This window comes from Motacilla alba, chromosome 2, assembly GCF_015832195.1.
Source record: "Motacilla alba alba isolate MOTALB_02 chromosome 2, Motacilla_alba_V1.0_pri, whole genome shotgun sequence".
NCBI classification, from domain to species: domain Eukaryota; kingdom Metazoa; phylum Chordata; class Aves; order Passeriformes; family Motacillidae; genus Motacilla; species Motacilla alba.
Window position 1 is genome coordinate 18,253,128 of NC_052017.1, and position 27,306 is coordinate 18,280,433.

The following is a 27,306-nucleotide window of genomic DNA, read 5'->3' on the forward strand; positions in this document are numbered from 1 at the left end:
CTGCCTGTGCTTGGTCCCATTCAACCTTCCCACCAGAGCAATTCAAAGAGGAGGGGTACCCAGGGAAATGTGCCATTAAAGAAACAGTCAACCACTGTCACTGAAGCAGCACCAAACTCCAGCCTGGCAGGTGTCCCATAGAGTTCCACAACCAAATATTTCAACCAGTGGGAAGTATTTTTCTGTCTATTTTTTTTCCTTCCTTCAAAATCATCCCAGAGCCTCTCTGTAACATAGTTCCCCTAACAAAATGTTTTTTCATATATTTCACTAAAGCATTTCTAATGGGACAAAGAGGAATGAGGAATGCACATGTCATTACCAGAATCATATTAGCACTAACATTACTGAACTTTCTCCCTTCTAAACATACAACCAGAAATACTGAAAAGTCACCGAAAATGAGGTTAATTCTGAAACACCTCAAAAGGAAGAGGGCCTGGGAAATAATGTGGATACGCCCAAAATAAAGCAGGGAATTGTGTGAAAAGTGCTCTTTTAAAATTAATAGAAACATTAATTTTAAATTAGTATTATTGAGGGAGCAGCGCAGAAAGAGATCGTGCCATAATAGAAGCAGAGAAATGGAAGTGCTGACAGACTTGTACAGCATAAGCTTGTTGTAGTAGAAAATAGGGAGTCATTGGGAGCATTCCAGACCCTGCTAACGGTTAGAATGAAAGCTTAAAAACAGGATACTGGCTGCAGTATTTTGCATGAATTGGAACATTCTGCTACTGGGCTACACAATGAAGAGTTTCAGCACTTAAAATGGATATTAAAAACAAACAAAAGAACTTCTGCAATATAAAGAGAAAGAAATCATCTGTGTATAAACAAAATCATTTGAGAAAACAGTGGCATGACTGGTATTTAGCATAACTGATATAGTCTGGCAGTACCTGAAAGTGGAAAACAGCATAAAACTGGTTAATATGATTGATCTTCTCGAGTATTTCTCACTCTTTCTCACACTTTTGGGGAGATAATGTAAAATTTTTGTGGTTTTCACAAACCTCTGATGCTCAAGAAAGACAAAAACTTTTCATGAACAGAATGTCTTGTTTATCCTATGAAACCTCATGATCACAAAAGATATAAACTATGAAAAATACAGGCTCCTCAGGAAAAACGCAGACACATCCAAACAACAGGACACACTTGAAAGTATCAGATTTTATGAGCCTACTGAAGCAACACCACACAATGATACAGTACACAAATATTCAGAAGCTGCCAAACCAACAGGAAGTGAAGAAACTGGAAATTAGGGATCCCTTGCATCATTACAATCTCGTATGTCTTTTTTTGATGGATAATCCACCATAATCTCCAAAAATAGACTCTACTTAAAGACAAGTAATCTTTTCCCTATTTACAGGCACTTCTTTCCACACAGAACTGTAGTTCTCCTTCCTAAGGGAAGGACAGGACAAGGGGTGTGGGGAAGGGGCGCAGAGAGAAAGAGTTGGCCCAGTCTCTGCTCTATCTAAAAATACTTCCAGACCAAGAAGTCCATTCCTCCTCCTGGAAAGCAGCTGTCTCCTTTTGTTACCCATTTGCCCTGCAGATCAAGCAGCAGCAGTTTATGCTACTGAGAGTACCTGGCTTTGGTGAAAGGCTGTTAGGAATACTCACAAATGAATATTTTTATGCATTTAGAAATCTATAAGAACACTGTTTGAAAAGCTAATTTTGTTGGGTTTGGAGTCAGTGCAGGCAACTGAAAACCATGCAACTGTATTACAATTCTGGTTAGTTATGCCTATTACATCTTGAATTACACGACCATATACCCTTCTCCCCCTCCCCCTTCTTACTGCAACAAATGGTAGTTTTTCCAGGGCTCCTTTAATCCTGGAAGAAAAACTGGCAGGACAAAGAATATTGTTTTCTAAACTAAAAAAAGGAGCTGAAGCACATTTACATAATTACATTTGTTTGGGAATGTGACTTGATTAAAAAAACAGGAATTCACCAGGATTCCCAAAAGCTCTAAAGAAAACTTCTTTAACTTGACTATTTGTGCTTCCATTAAATGCCTCCTCACTTTCATTCACAGGCCAGGAGCAGAAGTTACTTTGACAATTATAGGTGAAGGAATAAACAGTGTATTTGGAGTAAGACAAAAAAACCCAGCTAACCCAAAGAACAGCAGGCACTATGAGGAAAAACATAAAATCAACAAATTCTTACCTGTTATTTAGCGTGGTTGGCAGCGGATGTGTTGCGTTGGGTGGCACGGTTGCATGAGTGAGAGAAGGGTTCTGTGATATTGTTGCTGGGGTCTGAATTACCCCATTTAAAGCCCCTACAATTCCATTGATTGCCAGCTGGCTGGCTGGCAGTGCTCCAATTATTCCACCCACAGCCGGCACTGCAGGAATGGTGGAGGTTACAGTCTGCATACCACTAGCCAGTGCCCCCACTGTCACACCATTGACCTGCTGAACTCCGGGGACTCCCGAGCCTTGCTGGGCCGGACTCTGCCCAGCAGGTGGTGGAGTGGAAAGCGCTGATGAACTGCTGGTGCTTTGTCCGCTGGAGGTTATCTCCTGGTGTCAAAACAAACAACAAAGCCCCCTCAGCTGCATAAAATTTCACCTAACATCACAATGCAAGGACTGGGATGAGTTAACTTGTAACAAGTTTAGGTTTAGAAGAATGAAATAAAAATTACCTGATTTAATACAGGAAGAGAATTGTCCGGTAAAAAACTGTTTCCCAGATGAGGGCTTTTACTGCTGTTCAAGGAATCAGTGCTAGGCGCTAAAGTAATTATTTCAAAAAACACACAGTGGTTAAATTTCTGGAACATGTAAAAAAGATTCAGAATAATTATTTCCAAATTATGACAAAGTTAAACATAGAAAATGTAAAGTCAACTTTAAAATCATTGCTGAATAGTAAAATATTAACTAATTGGTGAATCAGTAGATTCAAACAAATGTACTCCACACTGAAGTAAAAGAGAAACTGTACTGAAACAAGTAGTAATAGTTCAGAAAAATAAACCAATAGATATTTAAACATTTAACACATCAGCAAATACTTGGCCTATATTCATCCTACATTTATATTCATCTCCCATCAACGGCATGCGTGGATGAAATAGATATTTCATATAAATACACGTTCAAATTACTTTGACGCTTTAATAATCCCCTCCACTTACGTGCTTGTACTGGAAAGGCATGTACTTGATGAGAAGGGCTGGGGTTTGAAGTTATTGTTGGAAAGGGCACCGAAAGCTGTGCATTGAGAAGCTGCAGTCGCTCCTTCTTTGCGGTCAGATTCTTTATCTGTTCTTCCAACCGCCTATTTTCAACTTGAAGTTGGTGTAATGATTTAAGCATTCCTAAAACTAAGACAAAAATGCACACATTCTATTCCACAGCCACATTCAATGAACAAATAACACCTTCACTCAGTTTTAAATTCATTACATTAAGACTAGCATATTTGCGAAAATATAAAATTACTACAGATGTCTGAATTTTAGTGGGAAAATTTAAGATTAATTTTGAGTAATTTAAATTGCAGAAGAAAGGTCACAGTGTGTTGCAGTAGTATTTCTGGAATACCTCTACACCCTGGCTTAAATATTTATAGAGCAGCATCATTAGGGCCAGCATACATTTTAAGCAAACAGCAGTACGTGATAACTTAGCCCCAGATCAGAATATGAAAGTAGCAGTATTTTAGTAGCACAGGTTAACTACATAGTTGGGATAAATCCAGTTCAGCTGCAGTATTAGGAATTGCAAACCTTATAAAACGGGGAAGTTTGACAAGAATATGCTTATATTCAACTAACAGCACAGGCAACCAACAAAGTTTATATAAAAACAACCAAGTTTATGAAAAGGGAGTTTTTCTGATTTGAAGACTTGTCCAGTGAATCCTGAATGTATATGAACAATGAAAAAACCAGAAGTGCTGTGATGGGAAGTTGTCCCAGTGCACCTTGGCGGGAGCTGCGAGCGGCGATCTCGGAATCCCCCAGCAGGGAGCACTCTGTGAGCACCGCACTTACCCCCCGCGTTCCCACAGCGAGGGCATCACCTTCTCCACTGACCTGGTTTTTACCAAGCACGGTTCTCTCAAACTCCCATTTGGTTTCAGAACTTAGATTTCCCAACCAGTACTAGAGTGTGACTGTAAAGGCACACTGATAGCCTCCTTTTTTTTCTTTCTTTTTGGTTTTGTTTTTTTTTTTTTTTTTTTTTTTTTTTTTGGGGGGGGGGTGGGTGGTTTTGGGGTTTTTTTTTTAAATTCTAAATTGTATTTGTTTAACATGACCTCTGGAGCTACTACAGACATAAGTCTACTGGTATAGGCACATCTGGTCATTTCCCAAGGATTTAGCTTTTATCCCTCCTCTTCAAGAACATACAAAGGAACCCTCAGTGAGCTCAAATGAGATGCAATAAGACTTAGCTAAACCTGTCCTCCAGCTATCATGTTTAAAGGATTATCCCTGCATGAATTTCCTCACAATTAGCATTTTTGTCAGGATACCATTCATAAAAATACTAACTAGATACCTCTTTACACTACCAATGAGAAGAATAATGCATTCAATAAAAATAACACAAACCATAACCTGGAATAAAATAAAATTTTTAACATATTCAGTGATTGTCTTTGGTACTGATAAATTACTGAATATGGAGATCCACATGATCTACTGATCACTTATGCTTTTAATATATTCCTTCTTGGACTATTTCACTCTATTAAACATAACTTGAGAAAATAATAATTTACTTGCTTTAGGAACTCACAAGAAAGGCAGAACATAATAAAGACACCAAAACTCAGTAGGACACCTGCGTAACATTTGTAAATATTTTCTTTTCAAACATCAACAGAAGTAGAAAAGTCAGATTTAACAATAAAAAATTATTATGCCAATTTGTATCACACAGTATAAAGAAAAACGGGGAACTGTACTACAAAATTTACAGTAGTGAATCTAAGAGTTCAGAATTCTTTTCCAAACTCTTCAACTGGACCTGCAAGTTACTTCCTCTTGCATGACACAACTTCCCCATCTATAAAAAGACAGATAATTATATAGAAGTCTTTGGTAATCTACTGATGCCAAGCACTAAAAACTATGCTAGAACTGTACACCACAGCTATATTTCAATTCACAGCAGAAAATAAATTTTATTAAAATTCTTGGACAAGCACACAATACCAGTTCTGAGTAACAGTTCTCAGTAACACAATATCAGTTCTGAGTTAGCAAGTCATAATAAACAGATTGTGAGTACTTACTGTCACTGGGGGTGCCTTGCTCTAATAAAAACTGTTGTCCTTCACTCCACTGCCTCTCGAGAAGCTGTTCTATGCTGGCTGCTACTGGGGGCAAATTTTCCCCACAACCATTCCCTGATTGATCATAGCGAATCTGCAAGCTGCTCACAGGGGATCTGTTGAAAATATTGCAATTTATTGTTTAAAGAAAAGGATGAAAGGAAATGTATTAGAAAAAGGCTGTTGAAATTTCTTATCTTATATCAGCTCTTAGCACCTACATATCTTATGCTTCCAAGACTAAGTTAATTCATCAAAATCACTAAGAACTCCCGGTTCTCACTGCCAGGGCTTTAATAAAAGAAAGACGTATTATTGCAGTGTGAGAATTTATACTGAGAAAGCACATAACCTCTTCTTGCATAGAGACTAACAAGACAGTAACTGACAAACAGCATTGCATTAAATTATACAACACACACTCCTACAGCAGGAGTAGGAGTTTATTATAATATGGATACACAGGGCATCGACTTCTGGGGCAAAAAAAAAACAACCCACACCAAACTTCAAACCTTTCCCTGAGAAAACTGGGAAAAATAAAACAAATTAGTTAAAATTATCACATAGAAAGGCCATATATAATTCCACTGACTAACCTGTTCTAAAAACAGTCATGTAAATCTGGATTTTTGAAGGACTACATGAAAGTATTATTTCACAAGGATTAGAAGTTATCCTCTGCCTGTACTGAGAACACTTAATATACCTCCTTTTTTACTCATGATCACACACAGTTCCAGGAATAATCCCCTTGCCACATGTCTTTTCTCATTCAGGAGAAAATTAAATATTCAGCACAAAGAAAGCTGGCTACCTCTCTCAGGCCCTAGGAGAAGGCTTCTTTTGCGTTGGATGGGGCACAATTTAACTTGTGAGCAAGGCCAGACGTTCGGTGTATTTCTGACTCAGGTTTCTGGTCTCGTGTATGCAAGGTCCTGTTCCTCCTATAGGACCAACACCAAAGCCCACTAAAAGCTGGTTCTTGGTTTTGTTGTTGGTTGTTGGGGGGGAAGGGGGAGGGGTGGTTTTATTCAATTCCAGTGAGCTCAGATTCTCAGATACTAGTTATTACTGCAAGCAATTGGTGCCATCATGGGATCACAGCTGTACTGTTCCACCCCTAGTGCAAACCTACCAACAAGACCACCACAGTCCCAGGACAGGACAACACAGAGAGCTCAGGAAATCAGTGTGTTAATTATGATTACTGTAATAAGCAGTGGTCACAGCACATTAGCTACCTAATGACTGTAGAGCATTTTGCAGGCACCAGAGCAAAGCTATTTTTACGAGAAAAGGTTTTAAGTAGGTGACTTAAGAGCTCTGTTAAGTATTTATAAATAGTTCCTCTTTTGCATACAGGAAGAAAGGAAAGCACTTGTTAAAACAAAAAGCCCTGATGAATGGGTAACCAAGGTAGTATTTTTTGACAAGAGATGACAAATCAACAGCATGTAGCAGTTCAGCACAGAGACAGCAAAAGCAGTCTTAAAATGCACAGTTTACAGATGTGCTGAAGCAGCAAGGGCAGTTTATGCAGAAACATTCTACACAGAGGTACTACACTTACACTTCATACAAACAACCCACTTTAAAAAAACAAAACAAAACACCCCAGAAAACAAATACATAAAACCACTGAACAACTCCCCCAGAAACTTCTCTCTCTTTCTGCATGTTCCTGAGCAGCACATAATGCTGCCCTAACAGATTGTGCCTTTTGAATTATAAATCACCAACTAAATTCTTGTTGGGCTTTGGACTGCTTCCTATCAATTTTGAAAAGGCAGAAACAAAGCAGTACATGATAGTATAACCTCTCCAATCCTTCACTGGAAGCCCATTCAAGAGAAGGATAAAAAAAAAAATCTAAATTTCTGTGTATTGCAACATTACTCAATCTCTCTCTCCTCTTCCAACTGCTCATCCTTTAGACAGGATATGGTTCCTGCATGTAGGGTTGAACCCTCACTCCAAATAGCATTTGATCAGAGTTACCAAGAGGATTATAATTGTGCTGTCTGGACTGGTCCAATCCTGCCATGGAGATGAGAACCCTGTTCCACAGCTTGCCTGCTTTCACAACTGTTTTTTGATTCAGTTTTGTACAGTTATCTATACTATAGAGCATTAATTAGAAGAAATACTGCATTTAGACAGAAGCATACACACAGATTTCACTGCAGGTATTACATAACACATTTTTAAATCTAAGGTTTAGTATGGCGTAAAAAAAGTTTATGTGCTACCTTGGGAAAAGCAGCAATTCCTTTGCAAAATGGAAACAGCTCACATATACCGGGTATATTTATATTTCTCATAGATGTATTAAAAGTTAAAATACGACAGCTTAAACATCAAACGCTGTGGTTATATTGGGGTACAAAGCTATAACAATATGAATTGGAAATGACCATACAAGCTCATGAGTCACATATGTCTTCTCCGAAGAGCTGCAATCAGTTGCGTCATCAACAGCAAACAAATGTTCTGCAAGTGTTTTTATTTTAAGCAACTCGCTGAAAATCACATGGTTCTTTCGGAGAACTGTGTTATTTATGTATCTCATAAGCTTCAAAGGGAACAGAGTCAGAGCTTGCAGCTAAATAATTTTAACAGATAAAGCAGGTAACATTTGGAGTTGCAAAGTTTCCAGACAGCAGATTTTTTTAAGTTAGCTTTTTACTCACTATAAACCATATTTTAAGTAACCAGAGTTACTTATTTACTGACGTGGGGAAAGTGGGGAGTTACCTACACATTTTAGAATCCTTGACGTATGTGTTATCTTTTTTGTTGTGCAAACCAGAGGTGAAATTCGCTGACTACTGAACTTAATTGAATGAGTAGGTTTTCTAAATTTTTTCCATGCTAGGCATTTCAAACTAATTTTTTCCATCTTTCAATTCTGTTACTACAGCACCGATTTCTCCCCCTTGCTTTCTCTCACAGCACCCCCACCCCCCTTTTTGGCTTGTTTTTCAATAACCCTGACAAGCAAAATCTCTCTCTTCTTTGCAAAGTGCTACAGCTTCCGTACACTGCAGGAAGCTTTTCAGTTGTGGACTGAGGTGGCCTTTGTATCATCCAGTTCTCCTTTAGCATCCCCATCAAAGCCAGTTGGTATTTTACCATGCTGCAAGTACTGCACTGTATATACCCTGAACATACACACTCTGTAGAAGCATCATGTTCAAGAAGTTTACCTTCCCAAGTATTTGACCAGAAGACAGACTGAACACAGCTATGGCCGATGCAAACAGTGCAAAGATCAGGTCTCTGCATGATAACTAAGAAGGCATTAAAACTTGTAACTACCACAACCTGTATGCACAGGAGGACTACTTAATATAAAATCAAAAGTTCTCTAATTTCCTAATTGTCGAGCATTTCCCTTCACAAAATTTTCTGAAATTCCTTGTCTGTATAGATCAATTTATATGCTAATGTAAGTATACATATTTATGCTAAGAATACCATCTAATTTGTAAATTCTCTATTTATTATTTTAGAAGCAACACATACTGGAAAACTTAAGAAGAAGTTCATGACTAGGTAATAACACCTAAGTATTATAATGGATAATCTTATCCCTTCCAGCAAGATGTCTTTTGATTAATTAAGGAATATAATACAAGATCAACAACACCAGGCATGTACATTAAATTACCTAATTTGGAGATATTTGTTATAAATTACCATAATAAACACATGCTATAGCAATAAAATTCATTATTATACTGCTATTTCTGTGTAACTAGCATTTTTTAGCGATCCTAAAATTTTTTTCACAATAAATCTTTTTTTCAGATAAATCTTTTTTTTTCTTTCACATGGTTAGTCCCTAAGTAAAAAACACAGTAATAACACCATAAAAGCTACCTCATATTGGAACCAGTATGGAAAATAAAGCTCTCTAAAACAATGATTTGCTTAAAATACACAGAAAATATTACTGAAATATTTAAAACACAATATTGAAATTTTAACAGCAAATATTTTAAAACAAAATAACATGATACAGTTTCAGCAGAATTCTTATCTCAAAGTTTTCTAGCAAACGTGAATTATAGCAGAACAAAAAAATACTTTTTTCTACAGAGAATCTCTACAAATTTTGAAGTTGTGAGGGAAAAGGAAGAAAATATTTGCTTGGAATTTTTACTGATATTTAATGTTTCTTATTCTTGTGATCATTATTAAGTATACGAGATTCTGGAATTTTTGCAATTACTAAACTGGGATTGTGGTAACAAATCTGAAGAGATAAGCAGTACATATGGATTAAATTATAGATAAATCCCTCAAAAGCAAGACTCCATTTCTTAAGTAAGGGAGTAAACTAACTTACCTACAAACCTTAATTTGTAAACCTAATTTCAGTTGATGGAAAAGTAAACTTCAGCACAATTTTAGCTCTCTGGATGTATTAGGGATTTTTTAGAAGGATATATAGACACAAAAATACATGTATTTATACATGTATGTTTATATTTTTATATATATGGGCTTTTAAAACACTTTGGTATTGCTGGTAAAAAGACAGTGAAGTTTGCAAATCTTAAAACATTTCCTCTGCCTGCACTCTCCAATGTAAATAACACTTACCGTGGTGAGAGACTTCCTCTGGGTGATCCTCCTCTGCCAACAAGGCTTCGGCTGTTATCTCCGAGATCTTGATCTGCAGTGTAAATATTTCACAGCTGATAAATCGCCTTTTCTTAGATAAGAGTTTTAATATCTGATGTAGATATTTTTAAAATACCTTCAATCTCAACTTCTATCTGTAGTTACTGCTGAAGAGTGAGTAAGTAACTAGTTTAAGATTGCTGAACTGTAGCATGTAAGGTGTTGTCCTTACACATTTCTGAGGCTGTACCAGGCCATGGATTATGTTCACTTCTTTCATTCCTTTCAGTTTTACAGCACAGAAGCGTGGTTTGCATTTGCAGTACCCTCCCCTCAGCCACTTTTAATTTGTACGGTGAAAGTAATGAATCACAGCTGTGGACAGCTAATCTGTATGCTTATCACAGCAAATCCTGATGCTCTGTATTTTTTTAACACTTTGCATCCCAAAACAACTCATAAAATATATCACGTATTAAACTTACCGCTGCCATCTAACAAGCACGCGTTATTCTGCAAATTTACTGAAAACTTTATGAAAGCGTATAATTCACTAATTCCTATTTATAAGCAAAGCATAGGAAAGCCCCTTGCTAAAAAGGTAGTAAAACAAACAAAAAAGGCCTCATTAAATATACGAAAACGTTTTGCTTGGAAGGACTCAAAAGGGTTATTTTCCCTATGGCCTCTCAATAAAATAACCCTATCTGCCCCCTTCAAGGTTGCCCTCCCCCTATTCTGAGTCAAGCGACCTCCGACCCCTTGGAGGGCAAAGACATGACTGATCCATTCTTGGTAAACTGCTAAACTCATTCCCTTCCCCCAAACAGGCATGACTACTACGACATGTCAACAAATCCTTACGGAGGGAATGAAACAAAGCAAAGCCAGCGGCTCATTAAAACCACAGCGGAGAGCCCACGGTACCAAATGCCAATCGGTAAATATTCACAGGATTATTAAATGCTGCACAAGTTCTCTAACGGGATCTCTTTCACACGAACTTGTATGTAATGCAATTTCATGAATTATGCAAATAAAGGTTTCAACTATTCACGACAAAACCCAGAGCTGTGTCACTCCGGCTGCAAAGAGCTGGGAACTGAGCGCATCAATCACAGGAGTCACAAGAGACACTGGTGCATTCCTGCCTGCTGATGGCTCTGCTTAAACATTTACATTTCACACACCGAGGGAAAAAAAGGGGGAAGAAAACCCGCGCTGTTCCACAGAACTGAGAATTTACTTCCAACACAGAACAACTTTGTACAGACATTTAATAACCAAAAGTTGAGCAGAAATCAGAAATACAATTTAACGACCTTTTTAAAAACAAGGAGTTCTGTGAAGCTGCACATTTGTACCAGCAGAGGAAGCTTACCTGCTTGGCTGTTTTCAGACTGAGCTATAAGTGCTGCCATGGCTGAATTTGGATTCAGCCTATTGCCGTACATGTGGGATGGAGGCAGACTGAGAGAAGATCCAGGTAGGGTGTTCGCCTGCAAGAAACCAAATAAAACTTGAATTCTTTTTTATAACGGGAAGAAATGCTAAATGTATTTTAAGGAAGCCTTCTTAATGCGCTTTAATTATTTTTGCATGTTGAATGCTTTTTAAAACAATGTATTTCAAAGAAAAAAAAATGTTTTCCATTTGTGAGTATAGAAACAGAATTGCAGTACTTTGGAAAACAGATCAGGTTTTAAATTGTGTTTTATTTGTGGTTGGCAAGATCTCCTAATTGAAGAAAACCCTTCTAATAAAAAAGTACTGTAGCAAATATTAAAAATACCTAAAGTGCATTTTAAAACAACCACAGTTTGCAGGACGGGCAGACTTCCTTGTGATCCTGAAGTATGCGCTCCATGCTAGGACTTAGTAGCATGGCGACCATGTGGTTATCCTACTAATTATTTAATCTTATTAAACCATTTACAAAATAAGGGCAGGTAGACAACAGATGTCTCACAAATGCTTGGGTTCCTTACATCACAAGCCGGCTGTGGAGGTCAAAAGGTCCAACTTTCAGCTCTATAGTTTAACTACACAGAGCCATATTTCCTTTGCTCGACTCCGTCATTAGTAAAACGTGCACAGTATTTTGTTACTTCCTATTTTGATAGACTTGGAAGCCTGGTGTTTTTTTGTTTTGTTTTGTTTTTATTTTAAAGAACGCAAACAGCCATTACAAGTATGTTTTCTATACAATAGGGGGCTCCGGGAACCACAGCTTTGCCCTGACCCCATATAAGGAACTGTATTTTTGGCAGTTGGCCAGCTCTACTTATTGAAGAGCTCCCAAAGTTTGTGTTCATTCATGTTGCTAACCACAATTCTGAAGGTCTCTGCTGGGACTTGTGCCAAACAAGCGAAAATGAACCCTTAAACAGATGAAGCTAAGGAGGCTGGCCAAAATCTTGCATAATCCAATGCAATAAAAATACCTTCTTCCTTGGCTGCTTATGCTTTTTCCCTTTCGAAGAAAAAAATATTTGTGTCAAATGCTAAGTTGCAGAGACAAGCAATCAAAGAAATAAAAGCATGGCTGCTTATTTTAAGGGCATTTTCCTACCTGATAAAAAATTATTTCAGAACAAAGAAAAAGATTGGGGGGGGGTGGAGGGTAGAATCAAAGGTACACAAACCTGTGTGATCACTGGTTTTAAAATTAATGTTCCAAGAAAATGTAAACAACCTTTACAAACGAAACTCTTTTTGAAAAACAAAAAAAGAAGGTGAAGAGTAAGGAACTCAATTTGTGGGACATTTTGACATGCATAACTGCACACAAGAGACAGGAGAACCATACTGGTTATTACAGCAAAATATTACAGAGTATAAACTATGTCTCTGGAAAGAATCACACACTACCATTAACTTCTGGCTTTCTGCCAACATATTAAACTTGATGAATGGACTTTTATGAATTCACACAACTGTTTTCAATGATGCTTTATTTACTATATACTGGTGAGAAATTGTGCCTGATATTTACATTCTTCTACTGTCACAAAGTTAGAAAAAGCCACAAGTAATTGCTTACAATGATCAGGGGTTCATTCACTTTTCAGTTTATAGGTACATGCAAGACTGCTAGACATGGAACCACAGCGTCACTTCAAATCTGGCTGTTACTTCTTCTGGTTGTTTGTTGGGTTTTTTTGAAGAATTGCATATCTTTAGTAGAATTAAGCCGAATTATTTCTAAGTCTTAAAAATAATGCAGGCATTTCCACCTACCCAGGTACAACAGCTTCCAAAATACAATACGTATTAGAACTATGACACTGATGGAGGCAGCAGCACTGCATAGCTCCTGCTGTTTTTCTCTTAAAAAATGCCCATAGGGCAGTTTCAACTTAACTACTGCTGTTCCTAGCAACCTTCAGCTGTTTTCCCCTCAAAACCAAACAAACTTCAGTCAAATCTTTCACTGATAAAACCTTACAGAATGGACTATAAAGAGATTCAACCAGTATTATCATTCAACCATATCTAAAAGGTCAGACTAGGAAAACAGAAGTTTATATGATGGTATGAGTTCTACTCCTAGTTTTGGGGGTTGGGTGGGGGCAAGTTTTAAACTCCAAACACCAGGTCTTAGTTCTGTTTAGTTTTAGCATTTCTCCCTAAAATATTTTGTTTTATTCCAGTATGTACTGCTCACATTTTACACAGAAGCTTCTATATTTAGCTCTCAGTCCGTGTAATTCACTTCAAGGCTGCTTAAAACTGCAATAGCAGGTATATATTGATTTATGATGGCATGGTAGCTATAATCAGCAAGGGAAATACACATTTATTTGACTGAAACTTGCACAAATAGTTTTAAGAATTTTCTGAAAGTATCTAAGTATCTTGAAGGGAGTTGCTTAAGTTTGTTGAGTTAACTATCACACCACAAAACAGACGACATCAAAGGAATTAGACGTTTGCTAAGTGGGTTGATATAACAGATCAAAAGACTTGGGAGGATTTAAACAATATCTAAAAACTTGAGTTTTCTCACAAGTAGTGGTTTCACCCTAAACATTACCCTTGTTTGAATTTTAAAATAATAGTAAAGGTGTCTTACAAGTTGGAACTACACAATTTCCAATGCCATCTTGCATATGCAACTCTTAAAGCAAAAAGACACAATAAAATTGTTCAAGTAAGTTGAAAGCACATAAAAAACCTTTGTAAATACTTTCTTAAAATGGCAATGTAAAATGACAAGAATAATGATTTGTGAAGCTTTCTTATATATGTGACAACTTCATCTGACAAGGAAGTAGAGACGGTGGAGGAGTGCTACATTATTTAAAGGTGAAATAGGAGCTTCATGTTTCACTCACAGTCGAAACAAGCTGTAGCAAGCATTTATTAAAAATGCGCAATCATCCTGTCAATACATATTAAGGTCACAGGACTGACACATGTTCTAAAATGCAGAACTTTTAAGGCTGTATTATTCCTTATTTCAACTGTTTCTATTTAAACACTCAACACAATACATGATCAAAATGTATGAACTAACAAAAACCAAAGATTACTAAGTATTTATTTTGAAAAGGCAGCAAATTTTCCTGAAAATATTATAGCAGAAGGATTTAAGCCCATCTATGGGTATACAACACACTGCTTTCCTTTATGGTATGTTCAATAAATCAGTAAAGTCATAAGCAGCAGAGCAGCACAGAAGGACAATGCATTGTAATTCAGAGAATGCCTTGTGCAGTAAGAAATTATTGATATTTGACTGATGTTTAAAAACACTTCCTCTACAGCAAGAGAGAAAGTACAAGCATAGTCTTCTAATTAAAGAACAAGTCTTGCATGTTAAGGACACTTAACTCATACATATAAATGTCCTCCAAAATATTTAGAATAGTTTTCTATTTGTTTGCATGACTCCAGGACAGTATTTAACAGCGTGACTATAAAGTTTCCAGAGCATTAATATCTGAACATTTACTCCTATCTGAAATTTCCAGGGAAAGCAGTCCCTTCCATCAAAAGTTACATGTTCTTTCAGCAGAAAAAAACAAAGGGGAGAAAAATGAGACAATACTTAGCTATATGCAATCAGATTGAGTCTCAAAACTTTAAGACTCTTTGAACATGCCTTTTCCCCCATTCCTTTCAAGTTTTATGCTATGAAATATTTTCTGATAACAGACCTCATTTCTGTCTCAGCTCCACACCAGTAAGGTTTTAATACTCAGCGTGTGATGAGAGATGAAACCAAGTGTGAACAACTTTTGGGTCCCATGAGTAGGCTGACTGTTGAAGCTGTCAGGTTCAATTGCATCATTCCACATTATTCAATGCCCCAAACTGCTCCCTAATTGTTAGAGGCTTAACATATTCAAAACCATTGTTTAGGCTAATGCTGAAATGCCTACAGTTGAGTTTCCACAAAGAAATGGGAGGGATTTAATTGTAGTTAAACCATTACTGAAGTCTCTTCCTTTCGTGATAGGGCAACAAGGATGGCCAGAGCAACCAATTCCAAGACAGCTTCTTAATCAGTTTATATCCAATCAACAGCCCTTTTCCCCTCTGCTTTAAAAACTGTCAGTGCTATATTGTAGCTGTGTGTTATATCATATAATGCTTTACAATTAGTGACACATTACCCAATTACCTATTTCCGTCAATATTTATTTGTCAAAAATAATTTCAAAGGTTAATTTCATTTCTTGTTTAAAATAAAAACATATCATTGTTCCTGTGGTTGGGGGTCACACCATTTACCAGTCATACCAGGTTATTCATCACAGCATGATGCTGTGATATGAACAGCAGAACTACCCCTTGCTCCTACTAATACAAAGTCAAGAAATAAAAACCATTAGAGATACCACTAACAACTACTTATGGCCAACTATTACTGAAATAATATAAAAAATTTCAATGCAAATGAAATTTAAAGTTAAATTTCCTGCAAGCTGTTCTGCTGTCCTTCTGAGATGTTACAAACATTTTCCATGCATGTCTAGCTTCATGAAATATGGAAGGAAATTCAAGCACAGGACCAAGGGTTAGCATCAGTTTACTTCATCTAGAAGACATCTTAAGCTGATGCATTTTGGTCCATGGCAAGCAACATTTATCTGAACAATTAATTAATTAAAACCTGCATTGAAATTAAATGAGATTAAATATTAAAACATACTAATTCTAGATACATAATTATAATAAAATACATATAATGTGCATATATAAAAATTATCTTCTTTTCTTGAGAGGTGAAAAGAGCTGCCCATCAAATGACAGCAGCAGAAGCAATCTTGCCTTGTGTTTCCTACCTTAACTTGGGCAAGTGAAGAAATACTATTTTTATCCCTAGAATTTTTAAGGCCTCTGCTTGGGTATTGAAGGCAATGGGATGAATATGCTATTGCTTCCTTTTATTCTTTCAGTACTTATGGTACAATCTCTAACTGCATTTAGGAGAGGTGAGGGACCCACCAATGCCCATCATCACTCAATTGCCAGCTGCCCCTGGGATGGCAAAGTGTCACAGCACGGCAACACAGAGGGGTCTGCCACACGGACACTTTCTCATGCATCCCTTCCTCCAACACAACCCTTGAGGATTTTCACCACAAATACAGAATTTTCTCAGAAATCTTAGAATGCTTATCATCACCTTGTTTCCAATGGAAAATCAAAAAATCTAAATTCCTGTTAATTTTCCTATATGCCAATAAACACAGATGGAAGGCAACACAGAAAATCCTTAATAAAATACAGTTCCCACATTTCTTCTGAAAATTACCATCTGACTTTTCAAAACAACTAGCACAGCACAAAACAATATTAATCTGTAGTATGACAATTACTATTCATATATTTTAATTAAACTGATACTTTGATTTACATATTTTAATACATGTTTTGGCTGTCTTAAGTTGAACATAACTAAATTTAAAATAAACAATATTGACCACTTGACTAAAACACTCATCAGCACTCCTGATGACTGGAATCAGAGTGAATTTTTACAGCAAACCTCACCTCACCTGCTTTCACAATCACCAATGCAAATCAAACCCAAACATCTACTGTAGTTTTTTACACATGAATTCTATGAAAGCAACACTGAGATTGAAAAGATAGCCCTCACATACTGCCACCATTACCATCCAAGCACTCTGAAGCCTTTAAAGTTTGGGGATTTTTAAAAACAGATAATCAAGGTCCAACTGCACAAAAAATATTTTCGCCACCTGGCTGAAATAAAAGAATTACCTGGAGAGTATAATTAGGAAGTTGGAAACATTAAAATAAAATCAGAAAAACAGTTTATGATGTCTTAGAAGAAAAGATAAACTTTTCATTCAGAAAGAAAAAGAACAATAATTACAAGTGTACAGGTTGTCATAATTTAAATCTGTCTGGAAAACTGTATTTGTGACATCATTCCGTGGACACAATATTCACATAACTAGTACTTTTTCTGTCTGCAGCAAAAATAAATCCTTTGAACTTCTAGCTGTAATGAAGACTCTAGCTTATGAACAAGCTAATAATCAAATACTGTCTTTGAGAATCAATTGTTTTGATTAAACATACAAATAAATCCTTCAATTAAATGAAACCATCTAACCTTCAAACACCAGCAGTCAGGTATTTTCCAAGAAAGGCATGAATGAATACAACTGGGAAACACAGTGGGATTTGAAAGGCAAAATGAAAAATTAATGACACACCTACAGAAACTAATTTATACCTCTGCCCAGTGTACAACAAGGGCACATAAAGTCATTAAAAACCACATGGATAGAAGGCCTATCTTCCAGTAATGTGAAAACACAATAACCTCAACTGTACTACCACTTTGCTCCTCTCTTTCATGTTGACTACTAGATATTATATAAATTTTTAAGCAATTAAGATCTATTTATTTATATACCAGACATAAAAAAGAGACTTACTAGAATGGTACCTCATTAAGAGTTCTTTTTTGTTTTGTTAGGGTTTTTTTTGTTTGGGGGTTTTATTTTGTTTCAGGTTTTAGTTTGTTTTTTAAAGGAGGCTTTGTGGAAATAAGACCCTGGGATGCCTCCACAAACCTAACTGAAAACAGAGCCATCATTTCAACACAAAGCCCTTTCACCTTAAATTGGTTGCTCTATCGTTTCCATCTACCTCTGTCTTCACAGCACTTAAACTGTATGTGCTCTACATGGACATGGAAGCAATATCTTGCCCAAGAATCTGTTTTACTCAAGAACTTTAATCTATGTATGGGGAATCTCAACTTCACTCTCATATTGACTAGTAGAGAAATTACGTTCTTAGGAAACAAACTCAGTATATCCATAGAGGAATCTATTTTCTTCATACCAGTATTCCAAAGAAAGCCAGACACTGGCAATATGGCAAATAATTTTGAGATCTGAGAGAAAAATAACTACTTTCAAGATAATCTATAATTTCAAAAAGAGCAACAATAAAGAATTAGCTAGTTATTCATAAGGATGGACATTTTAACTATCTAAATATCAACAGCCCTTGCTATTTAAGTGATGAAACAAACATCTTCAGTAGCAGAACTGCTGCTGTGCAAAAATGCTTCCAAGATTCTCAACACAAGGCCTATTAGGCCAATGCCTCAGCAACCAACTCTGAAGAGCTTGCAAAAAACACACACCATGCATAATTGAAATCTTTCTCAAGTAAGACCTAAACATTGTTTCATCTAAATAGTTTCATTATTTCCATTACATACAAACTAGAAAATTCACACTTTTTACATTCAACACCATTATTACTGTCTCAGGCAGCTAAATTGAAGTAGTGCTACACTCAGTTCAACCAAGAGGTCAATGTGCCTCAGTTGCCTGGAGACTGATGGTTGCTACAGCAGCACCAGATAAGCCAAGCTAAATAAGCTTCAGCTTGAAGGCAGAAAACATTTATTGCTAGAGCAAAACATTGATGCAGTTGTCTCAGCATGCGGTGCTGTGCAAAACCCCGCACCGCCTTTCAGGCTACCTCCACGTTGCTCAAGTCTACATGAAGACAAGCTTTCTGAAGCAAGAGGAAAACAAGATTTTCATTGGACTAAATACTAGATTACTTGCAACTATGATTCCTTTGTTCTTCTAGTTGAGTCACATGTTAGAAGGAATTTTCCCTCTGGCTGTAAATTCTTCCTCTTTGCTACTCTCTTCCTCCCCCACCCCAAAAATCCTCAGACAGCATGAAAAGAAAATTAGCTTTTTACCCATTTTGCCCAGAAGTAGATAAAAATTAGAACAGTTTTTAAGTGAGAAACAAACAATTTTGATGGAAAAACTTTTACTAGTACAGTTCTTTCATATTTTTATTTTGCAAGACTGAAATTTAAGTGGCTGTGACAGAAATATGATTTAGTAGGTTTGGAAGGAAAGCCTCAGTTTTGCACTGACATCCTACACCACAATATCAAACCCTTCTGTCTACAACATACTGAAGGATGCATTTAGCACACTTTCCAAATCTAGAAGCACTGGCGATTTCCTGTGGCAATGAGTCCCAAAGACAAGCAACATACCCTGTTAAGAATGATTTCTTTTTGTTCTGGATGTGCTGAGATTTCCTTTTGTATCTTTTTGTTAAGAGAGAAGATAAGGAAAACCAAATAATTTCAGAATCCAAACAGCCTGTGATCCATGTTGATATTTTACCTTTGACCTAGTGGGTGGTAGCAGCCTCTTTCAAGAGACTTTATCATCAACAAGTGTTTTGACAGTAACATAAAATACGTTAATTTGTTTTCATGTATCCAGCATTTCTATTGATTAGAGAATTCTAGTACCACAGTAAGGATCTAATTTCCTTTTTCTGGAAGCATGCTGCTTAAACCATCCAACATCATTACCTCCAGATGTTTTATTAGTCTCTTTTTAATTATCACTTATATTAAAGGTAATATAAACAAAACAAAAAAAACCCCTAAAACACCCAAAAAACCACCAAACCTCCAACAAACAACCCCCCCCCCCCCCCCCCCCCAAAACCAACAACATACACTGTATGACAATGTATAAACTAAACTTAAACTTAAGAAATTAACTAACTTACTTGTTTTGGAGAAATTTGGGAATATATTGACATAATTGCTGTCTATGCTTTACCTTAATGACTAATTACTAAGAGGTGAGAGGTTTCCCAACAAGGCACCCACCAAATATGCAGCAGAAATCTATACTATCTGCACTCTGGACTTTCCAAGAGCTCTTAAAGCATTCAGTATCTCAATGATTTCTATGTTAAGGAACAGACTTCAGAAAGTGTCCTGAAAAATATGTAAAGAGAGTAAAGTTCTTCTGAAGTTCTGGAAATCATCTGATTGTATGTCTAATGCAGTTTAATATAATTACACTAAGTTACTTTGCACTGCAAAAAAAAATGATTATTGCTTTAATTAGTTTGTTGATGTCATGTCAAAGTCTCCAGTTTTAAGATGTTCTGATCCAAAGGTGACTACAGGAGTATCACACCAACTCTTAGCTTACATACGGTTGAGATGTGCATCTTTGGGAGCGGAGGAGGAAACTCAAGCAGACAACTATGTAATGCAGGTCACATCTGTCACACCTTAAAGTCCTAGAACTCAGGGCAGCGTGGCTTTTCTTTCCATGCATTTATTCTACTCACCAAAGAAAATCTGATTAAACACTGATAGCTAATAGAGCTGCTATTTTCTAGAGTATCCACAGGCAGGATGGCCCAGAACCGTCTCTTAAAACACTGCAGGTCTGCCCAGCTCCAGCAAACTCCAGATGCTTAACCTTAAACTTTCCCTCTTTCCTTCCTCACGTTTACTTTGTGCTGTATATTGAATTTTTAAAGAACCACAAATCCAAACCAGTGGGAAACAGGGTATGTTTCTCTGAACAAGAATGGGAAACGAAAGTGGACAAAGGCGTATCCTCCTTGGCCATACTGAATTTAAGAATGTAGCACCCATCATTTGAGCTTTTTACAACTGTAAACTTGGAAGCAATATCAATCAGGTAGGTGCATTTTACTGTCCCATGTGAATGCCCAAACCCCCCACCTGCAGACTTGCAAAAACCCCTCTCAATTTGAATTTTCAGCAAAGGCACATCTACTTTTTTAAGATGTACTATTAAGTTCTTTCATAATTCCACTCCTGTTGTGGAAGGTATAAATAAGATTGCTCCCAAAACTGTTCCTAACTTCTCTGTTGAAAGGAACAAAAACTAAGAATAGAGTTCCTATTTCCTGTCTTTTCATTTATTTTCCCATGAGCACCAGAATATAAAATAAAAAGGACAAGAAAGTTCCCTTGATAGCATGCAAAATGATGAGCAGACTTAAACTATGACAAGGAAAAAAACCCACTAAAAAAGGAAGCCAAAAATAGTGTAGACTAGTAATTTGGAGAATGAGCAGGGGAATACAGAGATCCCAAATTAGGGACTAGATTAATTCACAAAATGAGAAAATAAAAACCACAGGGCAGATGCATCTGAAACATCACATGCCCTACATTCAGAAAAGATCTCAGGATTCCTTAGTTTTCACATTCCTCTGTTGTTAACAAATAACTCCAAATCTACCTTAAAAAAGTCTTATCTCCCCCTAGAAGCTGGATCAGACAAAGGAGGATAACCACCTCCATTCCTTCATTTATATGAATGCTAAAGAAAACCCTGGGGGCTTTTATACTGCTCCTAACGGAAGTAAAACCAAAGGAACTTTGGAAGGGACAATGGAAGTGATAAAAATGTTCTATGGGAACATATTCTTTCCCAAGACCTTCTCTTTAAAATTTCTTAACATTCCTTTAAAAAAAGAGACATGCAAAAAATTCCTTCCAAAATTGACAAATTTATGATGTCCCCAAAATCATAATTACAAATGCCCAACAGAGATCTAAAAAACCAGCTGAAATCTTACAGGATGCACCTTAGTAGCACATCTTTAGGCTATTCCAAGTTTTAGTACTATTCCAAGAGCCCATCTGTTAACATGACTGAATAAGTGAGCAGACAAGATTTGGTCGTACTTGCTCTCTAAACTAATAGTTTAAGTAAAACCTAATTTTTTAACTATTATTTTTTACCTGCTACAGAGGTACAAGTTTACCTTAGCCTACAACCTTAGATGACGGTTTTCTTTTAATCAGAACACTACACAAGAAACATACTAGCACACTCTTATTTGAAGACTTCCATGGTCAAGAGCTGGGCAAACACTGAGAATACATCCACAAGAGCCCAGTAAGCAGACAGCACTCTGATGGAACTTTGCAGAAGTAAGTAGGTAAACCCTAACCCTTGACATTTAATCAGTCATTTATGCTAAATGGGAAGGGGATGAGGGGTGGGGGAAGATATTTAAAAAAGAAAAAAAAAAGGGTTGCCTCAAGTTGAGAACAACTGCATGGTAAACTAGAGTATCCTGGCTGAATCTCTCCAAGGTAGTACGAACATCATGCACTCAAAGAAGACTCACTGAAGCAGTGGAGGACTTTGTTAATTCAAATACAGGAGCTCACCTTTACAGCTGTCAACCAAAACTCACAATTTGAATCTCCCTGTGTATCTCAAACCCAAGACTCTTTAAATGGTAGTACCCGTGAATAAGATCCTGACAAGTAAATCTATGACCACTTGAAAACAAGTTTGGTAGTGAGGCAAGATACACAACTCCTTTGCTTCTTTGGGGATGAAAAAGAAAAAAGCCCCCAAGGCAACTCACAAGAAACAAAGGCAAGGGAAGGACAGGAATTTTAAGCAGTTAACCTATGGAGGGCTCTCTAGTTCAGCTAAACAGTAAGAGAAAGTCCATCTTCTAGGGTATACTTCTCTTTTTTTTGTGACAATATGAGGGGAAAAAAATACTATGGTCTTTCTCCTCCTGACTCATAAAATGTAGGTTTTGTCCAATTGCTTTTTCAATCTGTTTTTCTTCTGACAGAGGTTAACAAACAGAAATGATGGTGCACAACTCTTGCTTATTTAACTTCTCCGTGTCAGTTGATTTTACAGACCTTTGTCGCATCCCATCTCAGTGTCTCTTTTTGAGGCCACGAGTCCCTCACTATTTACTCACTCCTTAAAAAGCTGTTCTTTGCCATTGTTTACTGCCATGGTTCTTCTTGTACCTCTTCTGGCATGTACCATATCTGCTTTGAATAGAAACTGTCCTTTCCCTTTAACATTGATTTTATTTGCCCTCTTACCACCTTGTCAACACAGGCTGGTGAGGTCTTTCAGCAATTTGTGACAGCTGATCTTCTTAATGGCTCACTGCATAACCCAGCATAATCAGCAAACTTGGTGTGTGTTCCTCCTCCTCCTCCTTTCCCCAGACCATTTCTGAATGTGTTGAACTGTACAAAAGGCCAAGTCTTCCCAAGACACTGATGGCTAACCTCCCCTCTGTGAAAACTGAGCATTGACTTATTTGGGTTTTTTTAAAAACTTTTAACCCGCTACTAAACTATGATGCAACCCCTCCTCCAAACTCCAAACTATTCAGTTTAAGTGTTGTCAGTGAGTCAGAGTGTGTAATGATCTTCAGAAATGAAAAAAAGGAGAACTTCCTGAAGTACCAAATTTTCAATTAATTTCTTTGAAGTAGTTTCTATAAATTTGTGCGAAAGTACCACCACTCAATTTTGGGTGAAACCACCCTATTTCTTTAGAAAACCAGTCCAGAAGAATTCAGTAAAATATGAACCGCCGCCTATAAGAACAAATTGCTATTTGATATTGAAATGTAATCGGTGTTGGTCTTCACACAGCATTTCTGCTATCCATACACACCTGCTTGTGCACACATACACACAGGAACCTTGATTTTTTCATGTTTATATCCACTATCTTACATCACTGTAGATCAATTACAAGTTCGTTGCTTATAAGTACACAAAAAGATACATATTTGATACATTCATTCTAAGAGAGATTCCCATGAGAAAATGAAAAAGGCAAGAAACAAGGAGTATAAAATCATCATGCATACTGTAGTATTCCTTCATACTTCAACAGTAATCATGGTGATTTTGAGCAACTATAACTTCATATTCTCTTATATTGATAAATGTAATCTTGTCAATTTAAATTCATACAAAAAACTATCATAAAGGTATTTTTTTTCTGGTTCATTACTTCAACTATGCCAGCCTTCTGCACTTCTCACGTGCCTCCCTTATTCCTTCACCATCAAACATGAACTATTGATCTTCATTTGTATGACTTTTCAAATACAAAATTATAACATATATGTCACCATTCATTTGTTACCAAGATGTCAGCCTTGGCCATCTCTTTGCCAGGGTTAGCCTAGTCGTCCATTTGTTAAATCTCCCGAACAAACCACTCTTTAACTGATACCACCATTTTTGCATAAAAAACTGAAAACTTTACATATTTTACTTTTTAAAATCCTTTCTTATATTCTGATTAAACATTGGTTAGAACACTGATGAACTGCAACCAGCATTTATGCTACTAGTGATAATATAGTTATTATTAATAAGCACTTCCTCAGACTACATTTAAAACAATCTATGTGCTCTACAAATTAAGACTACGCGATACTATGGGGAACTTTCAGCCACTACAACATTTCACAACAAATATAATGTTTATTTACCTACTTTCCAAACAAATTACTGTTTCTTTTAACCTTGAAATTAAGCAGGTCAGTAACATGGTTTTCTATCTTAAACTCTTGTGATAGTTTACCTGAGTTGCAGCAACAACAGTAGTTATAGAAGGCGCAGTTGAAGGTGATAGAGCTCCCACTTGCTGCAAGTGGCCTGAAGCCTGCTGAGGTAAATGAGAACTGGAAACGGGAGTGCTAGATCCTGAGCCAGATACTGCATTTGGAAATGATACTGCTACATCATTGCTGCTAAAAATACCTGAAAAAAATTACAAAAACGATTACATGCATCTGTCTCTCTCCCCCTCCCTCTGTTTACTAGTAACCATGTAAATATGCAGTAGAAAATTAATCAAGACAAACAAGATCACTTAATACGTAATGCAGAAATCTCCTGTGTAGAAATTCTAACCATGCTGATTAATAAAAGTGCTCTCGTCATTTAACATTCTACAGTTCAGGGAACACAGATTGATTCACTTTTAAGTTTTTGTAAAACATATGTGATAAATCAAATATTTATGTGCGTTACAAACTGCTCAAATATTAACAGTGGCAGAATTTTTTGCTAAAATGCCTGCCTTCAACTGAGTCTGCTGTCAGAGTTTGTTCTTTCAATGTATTACTGTTAACTAAAGAATGAAGTATTGGGCTATGTAACTGAACACACACCGTACAAATGGAAAAAATACTTTTTAACTTTAAAGTAAACGTTACTAAACAACATACATTTGTTCAAAACTGTAATTTTGGCAACTAAGGATTGCTTGTGCTTTTTCAGAAAAATACTGACAGCAAGTCTGAGGACAAGGTACTCAGATTTGCCAATAGAACTGGTGGTATTTCATTTATTCACAAACTATAATTCCATCCATGATCTATATGAATGTTTGACTAACATTTCTGCTAGAACAGCCAACAAATAAATAAACGACTAAACACGTTAATATTAGTCAGAGTTGTAAGTTAGCAATTTAAATAGGAAGAGTTCACACCCCTCTGTGAAGCCATTACTTCTGTTCATCTACATGCAGGGTAAAGTTCATTATAGAGGTTGGGAAAAAAAACCCTACTGACCAGAAGCCCAGGACAAGAAGTAGTACCTGTCTATGAAACCGTTAGGCTCCACGTGCATTAGATAAGTGAGCTGTCAGCTGGCCAAGGAATATCAAGCATGGTAGCACTGAACTGCAGTTAGAGGAAGAGTGCCACAGGGAGTAAACAGAAGTAGAATGAACATGGTTAGATCAAAAAAAGCAACAGAACTGAAATGCCAGTTAGAAGGCAAAGGGTGGGGCTAGTTTGTCACTCATACAAATAATGATTTGAAGAAGGCAGTGACAATAAGAAGATACGCAATGTTAAAACACCACTCGCCACCCAGATATCCCTCTGAGCACAGGCAGTCAAGGGAGACTAACATCATCCAAACCCACACATAATATGCAAACACTGATGCATCTTAAATTCCCTGACTCTATTAACTGTCAAGAAAAATGGAAGAGAAAATCAGCCAGACCCACTAGAGAAAGAAGATACGAAAAAGCACCTGAAGACACATCGCGACAACACTTCTCTTCTGCCTAACCAAGTTTGGTGATTTCTCTTCTCCCCAGTCTCTTCATCACAGAGAAATTCCATACCCGCTCTGCTTTCCTACTGACCTTCGTATCTTTTTCCCTTTAGCACACCTCCCCCTCTCCTTGGGTTTGTTTGGTCACCATCCCCAAAACCTACAGTTACAGCCTTATTGGTAGTTAAGATCCTTGAAGTGTTCCCTTTGCTGTAATCTTTTTCCAGTTCTAGCTGGATCATCTAACTAGACAAAACATTTTATGGATCCTGCTCTAATTCATCCCTACACACCACCAAAATGACCATGATTAACGAACAGCCTTGCTACTGAGTCTACTCTTAAATGTGACATAACTACAACCACAAAAACTGAAATATAACACAGGTCTTCCAAAGATTTATCAATTTGCTTTTAATCAGTAATTTCAAAGTAATAAAAAGGATGAGATTTAACCCTTTGTTTTTTGAATGCAGTCAAACAAATATACAAACCTTCTTGAAAATACGAGATTCTCATGAATTATCAGGCTTTAGGAACCATAAAATTTAAGAATAAAAATAATGAAATATCACAGCACCTTTGAGTAAACCATAAGAGCTCATCACCACAAACACTACCACTCTCATAAAACATCAACAGCAATGAGAGGAGAAAACAAAATTTTTGGTGAGAGACGAGTACTAAAAATTAAGGATATTTTGCCAGAAAGGGAAAACAACTCCAACATTTTAAAGCTATTATAGATTTTTTTTAATTCTTGATTTTTAAAAATCTTACATATTTAATAACTGCAGAGCTTCTGCTGCTTCTATTTTAATGATAAGGTTTATTCTTCCTCTTAAAAATAAAATTCAGGAATACAAGCAGATAGTTATGAAATCACAGGCAAAAGAATATTTCAAAAGAAAGAAAAGCAGCAAACTAGTTTGCCAGTGGAATGAGGTAAGCTAATATTTGTTGCCAGCTGTTGTAGTAATATTAAAAACACTATTTGTTGCTGTTGCAAAATACAAGACAAAAATGACCTATCAGCAGACTCTTTTTGGGATAAGTATTTCCATTTAGCAATCCCTCACTTAACACATAAAGTACATGCACCTTCTGGAACTAGCCATGCAACCAAGATACTACTCCATGCAGCATTCAAATAA

At 36.7% G+C, this 27,306-nt stretch overlaps 1 protein-coding gene across 7 annotated transcripts in view; it reads right to left on the minus strand.

Annotated features, from left to right (window-relative positions):
• Positions 1 to 27,306, minus strand: part of MLLT10 (MLLT10 histone lysine methyltransferase DOT1L cofactor) — a 136,850-nt gene that overhangs the window by 7,488 nt on the left and 102,056 nt on the right. For all 7 annotated transcript variants that reach the window (XM_038126819.1, XM_038126817.1, XM_038126821.1 and 4 more), the window contains 7 exons: positions 24,660 to 24,838; positions 11,339 to 11,456; positions 9,937 to 10,009; positions 5,287 to 5,441; positions 3,176 to 3,364; positions 2,681 to 2,769; positions 2,197 to 2,555 (listed from right to left, as the gene is read on the minus strand). In XM_038126819.1, the coding sequence (XP_037982747.1) occupies positions 2,197 to 2,555; positions 2,681 to 2,769; positions 3,176 to 3,364; positions 5,287 to 5,441; positions 9,937 to 10,009; positions 11,339 to 11,456; positions 24,660 to 24,838 (1,162 nt within the window). The remainder of the gene's footprint in view (positions 1 to 2,196; positions 2,556 to 2,680; positions 2,770 to 3,175; positions 3,365 to 5,286; positions 5,442 to 9,936; positions 10,010 to 11,338; positions 11,457 to 24,659; positions 24,839 to 27,306) is intronic.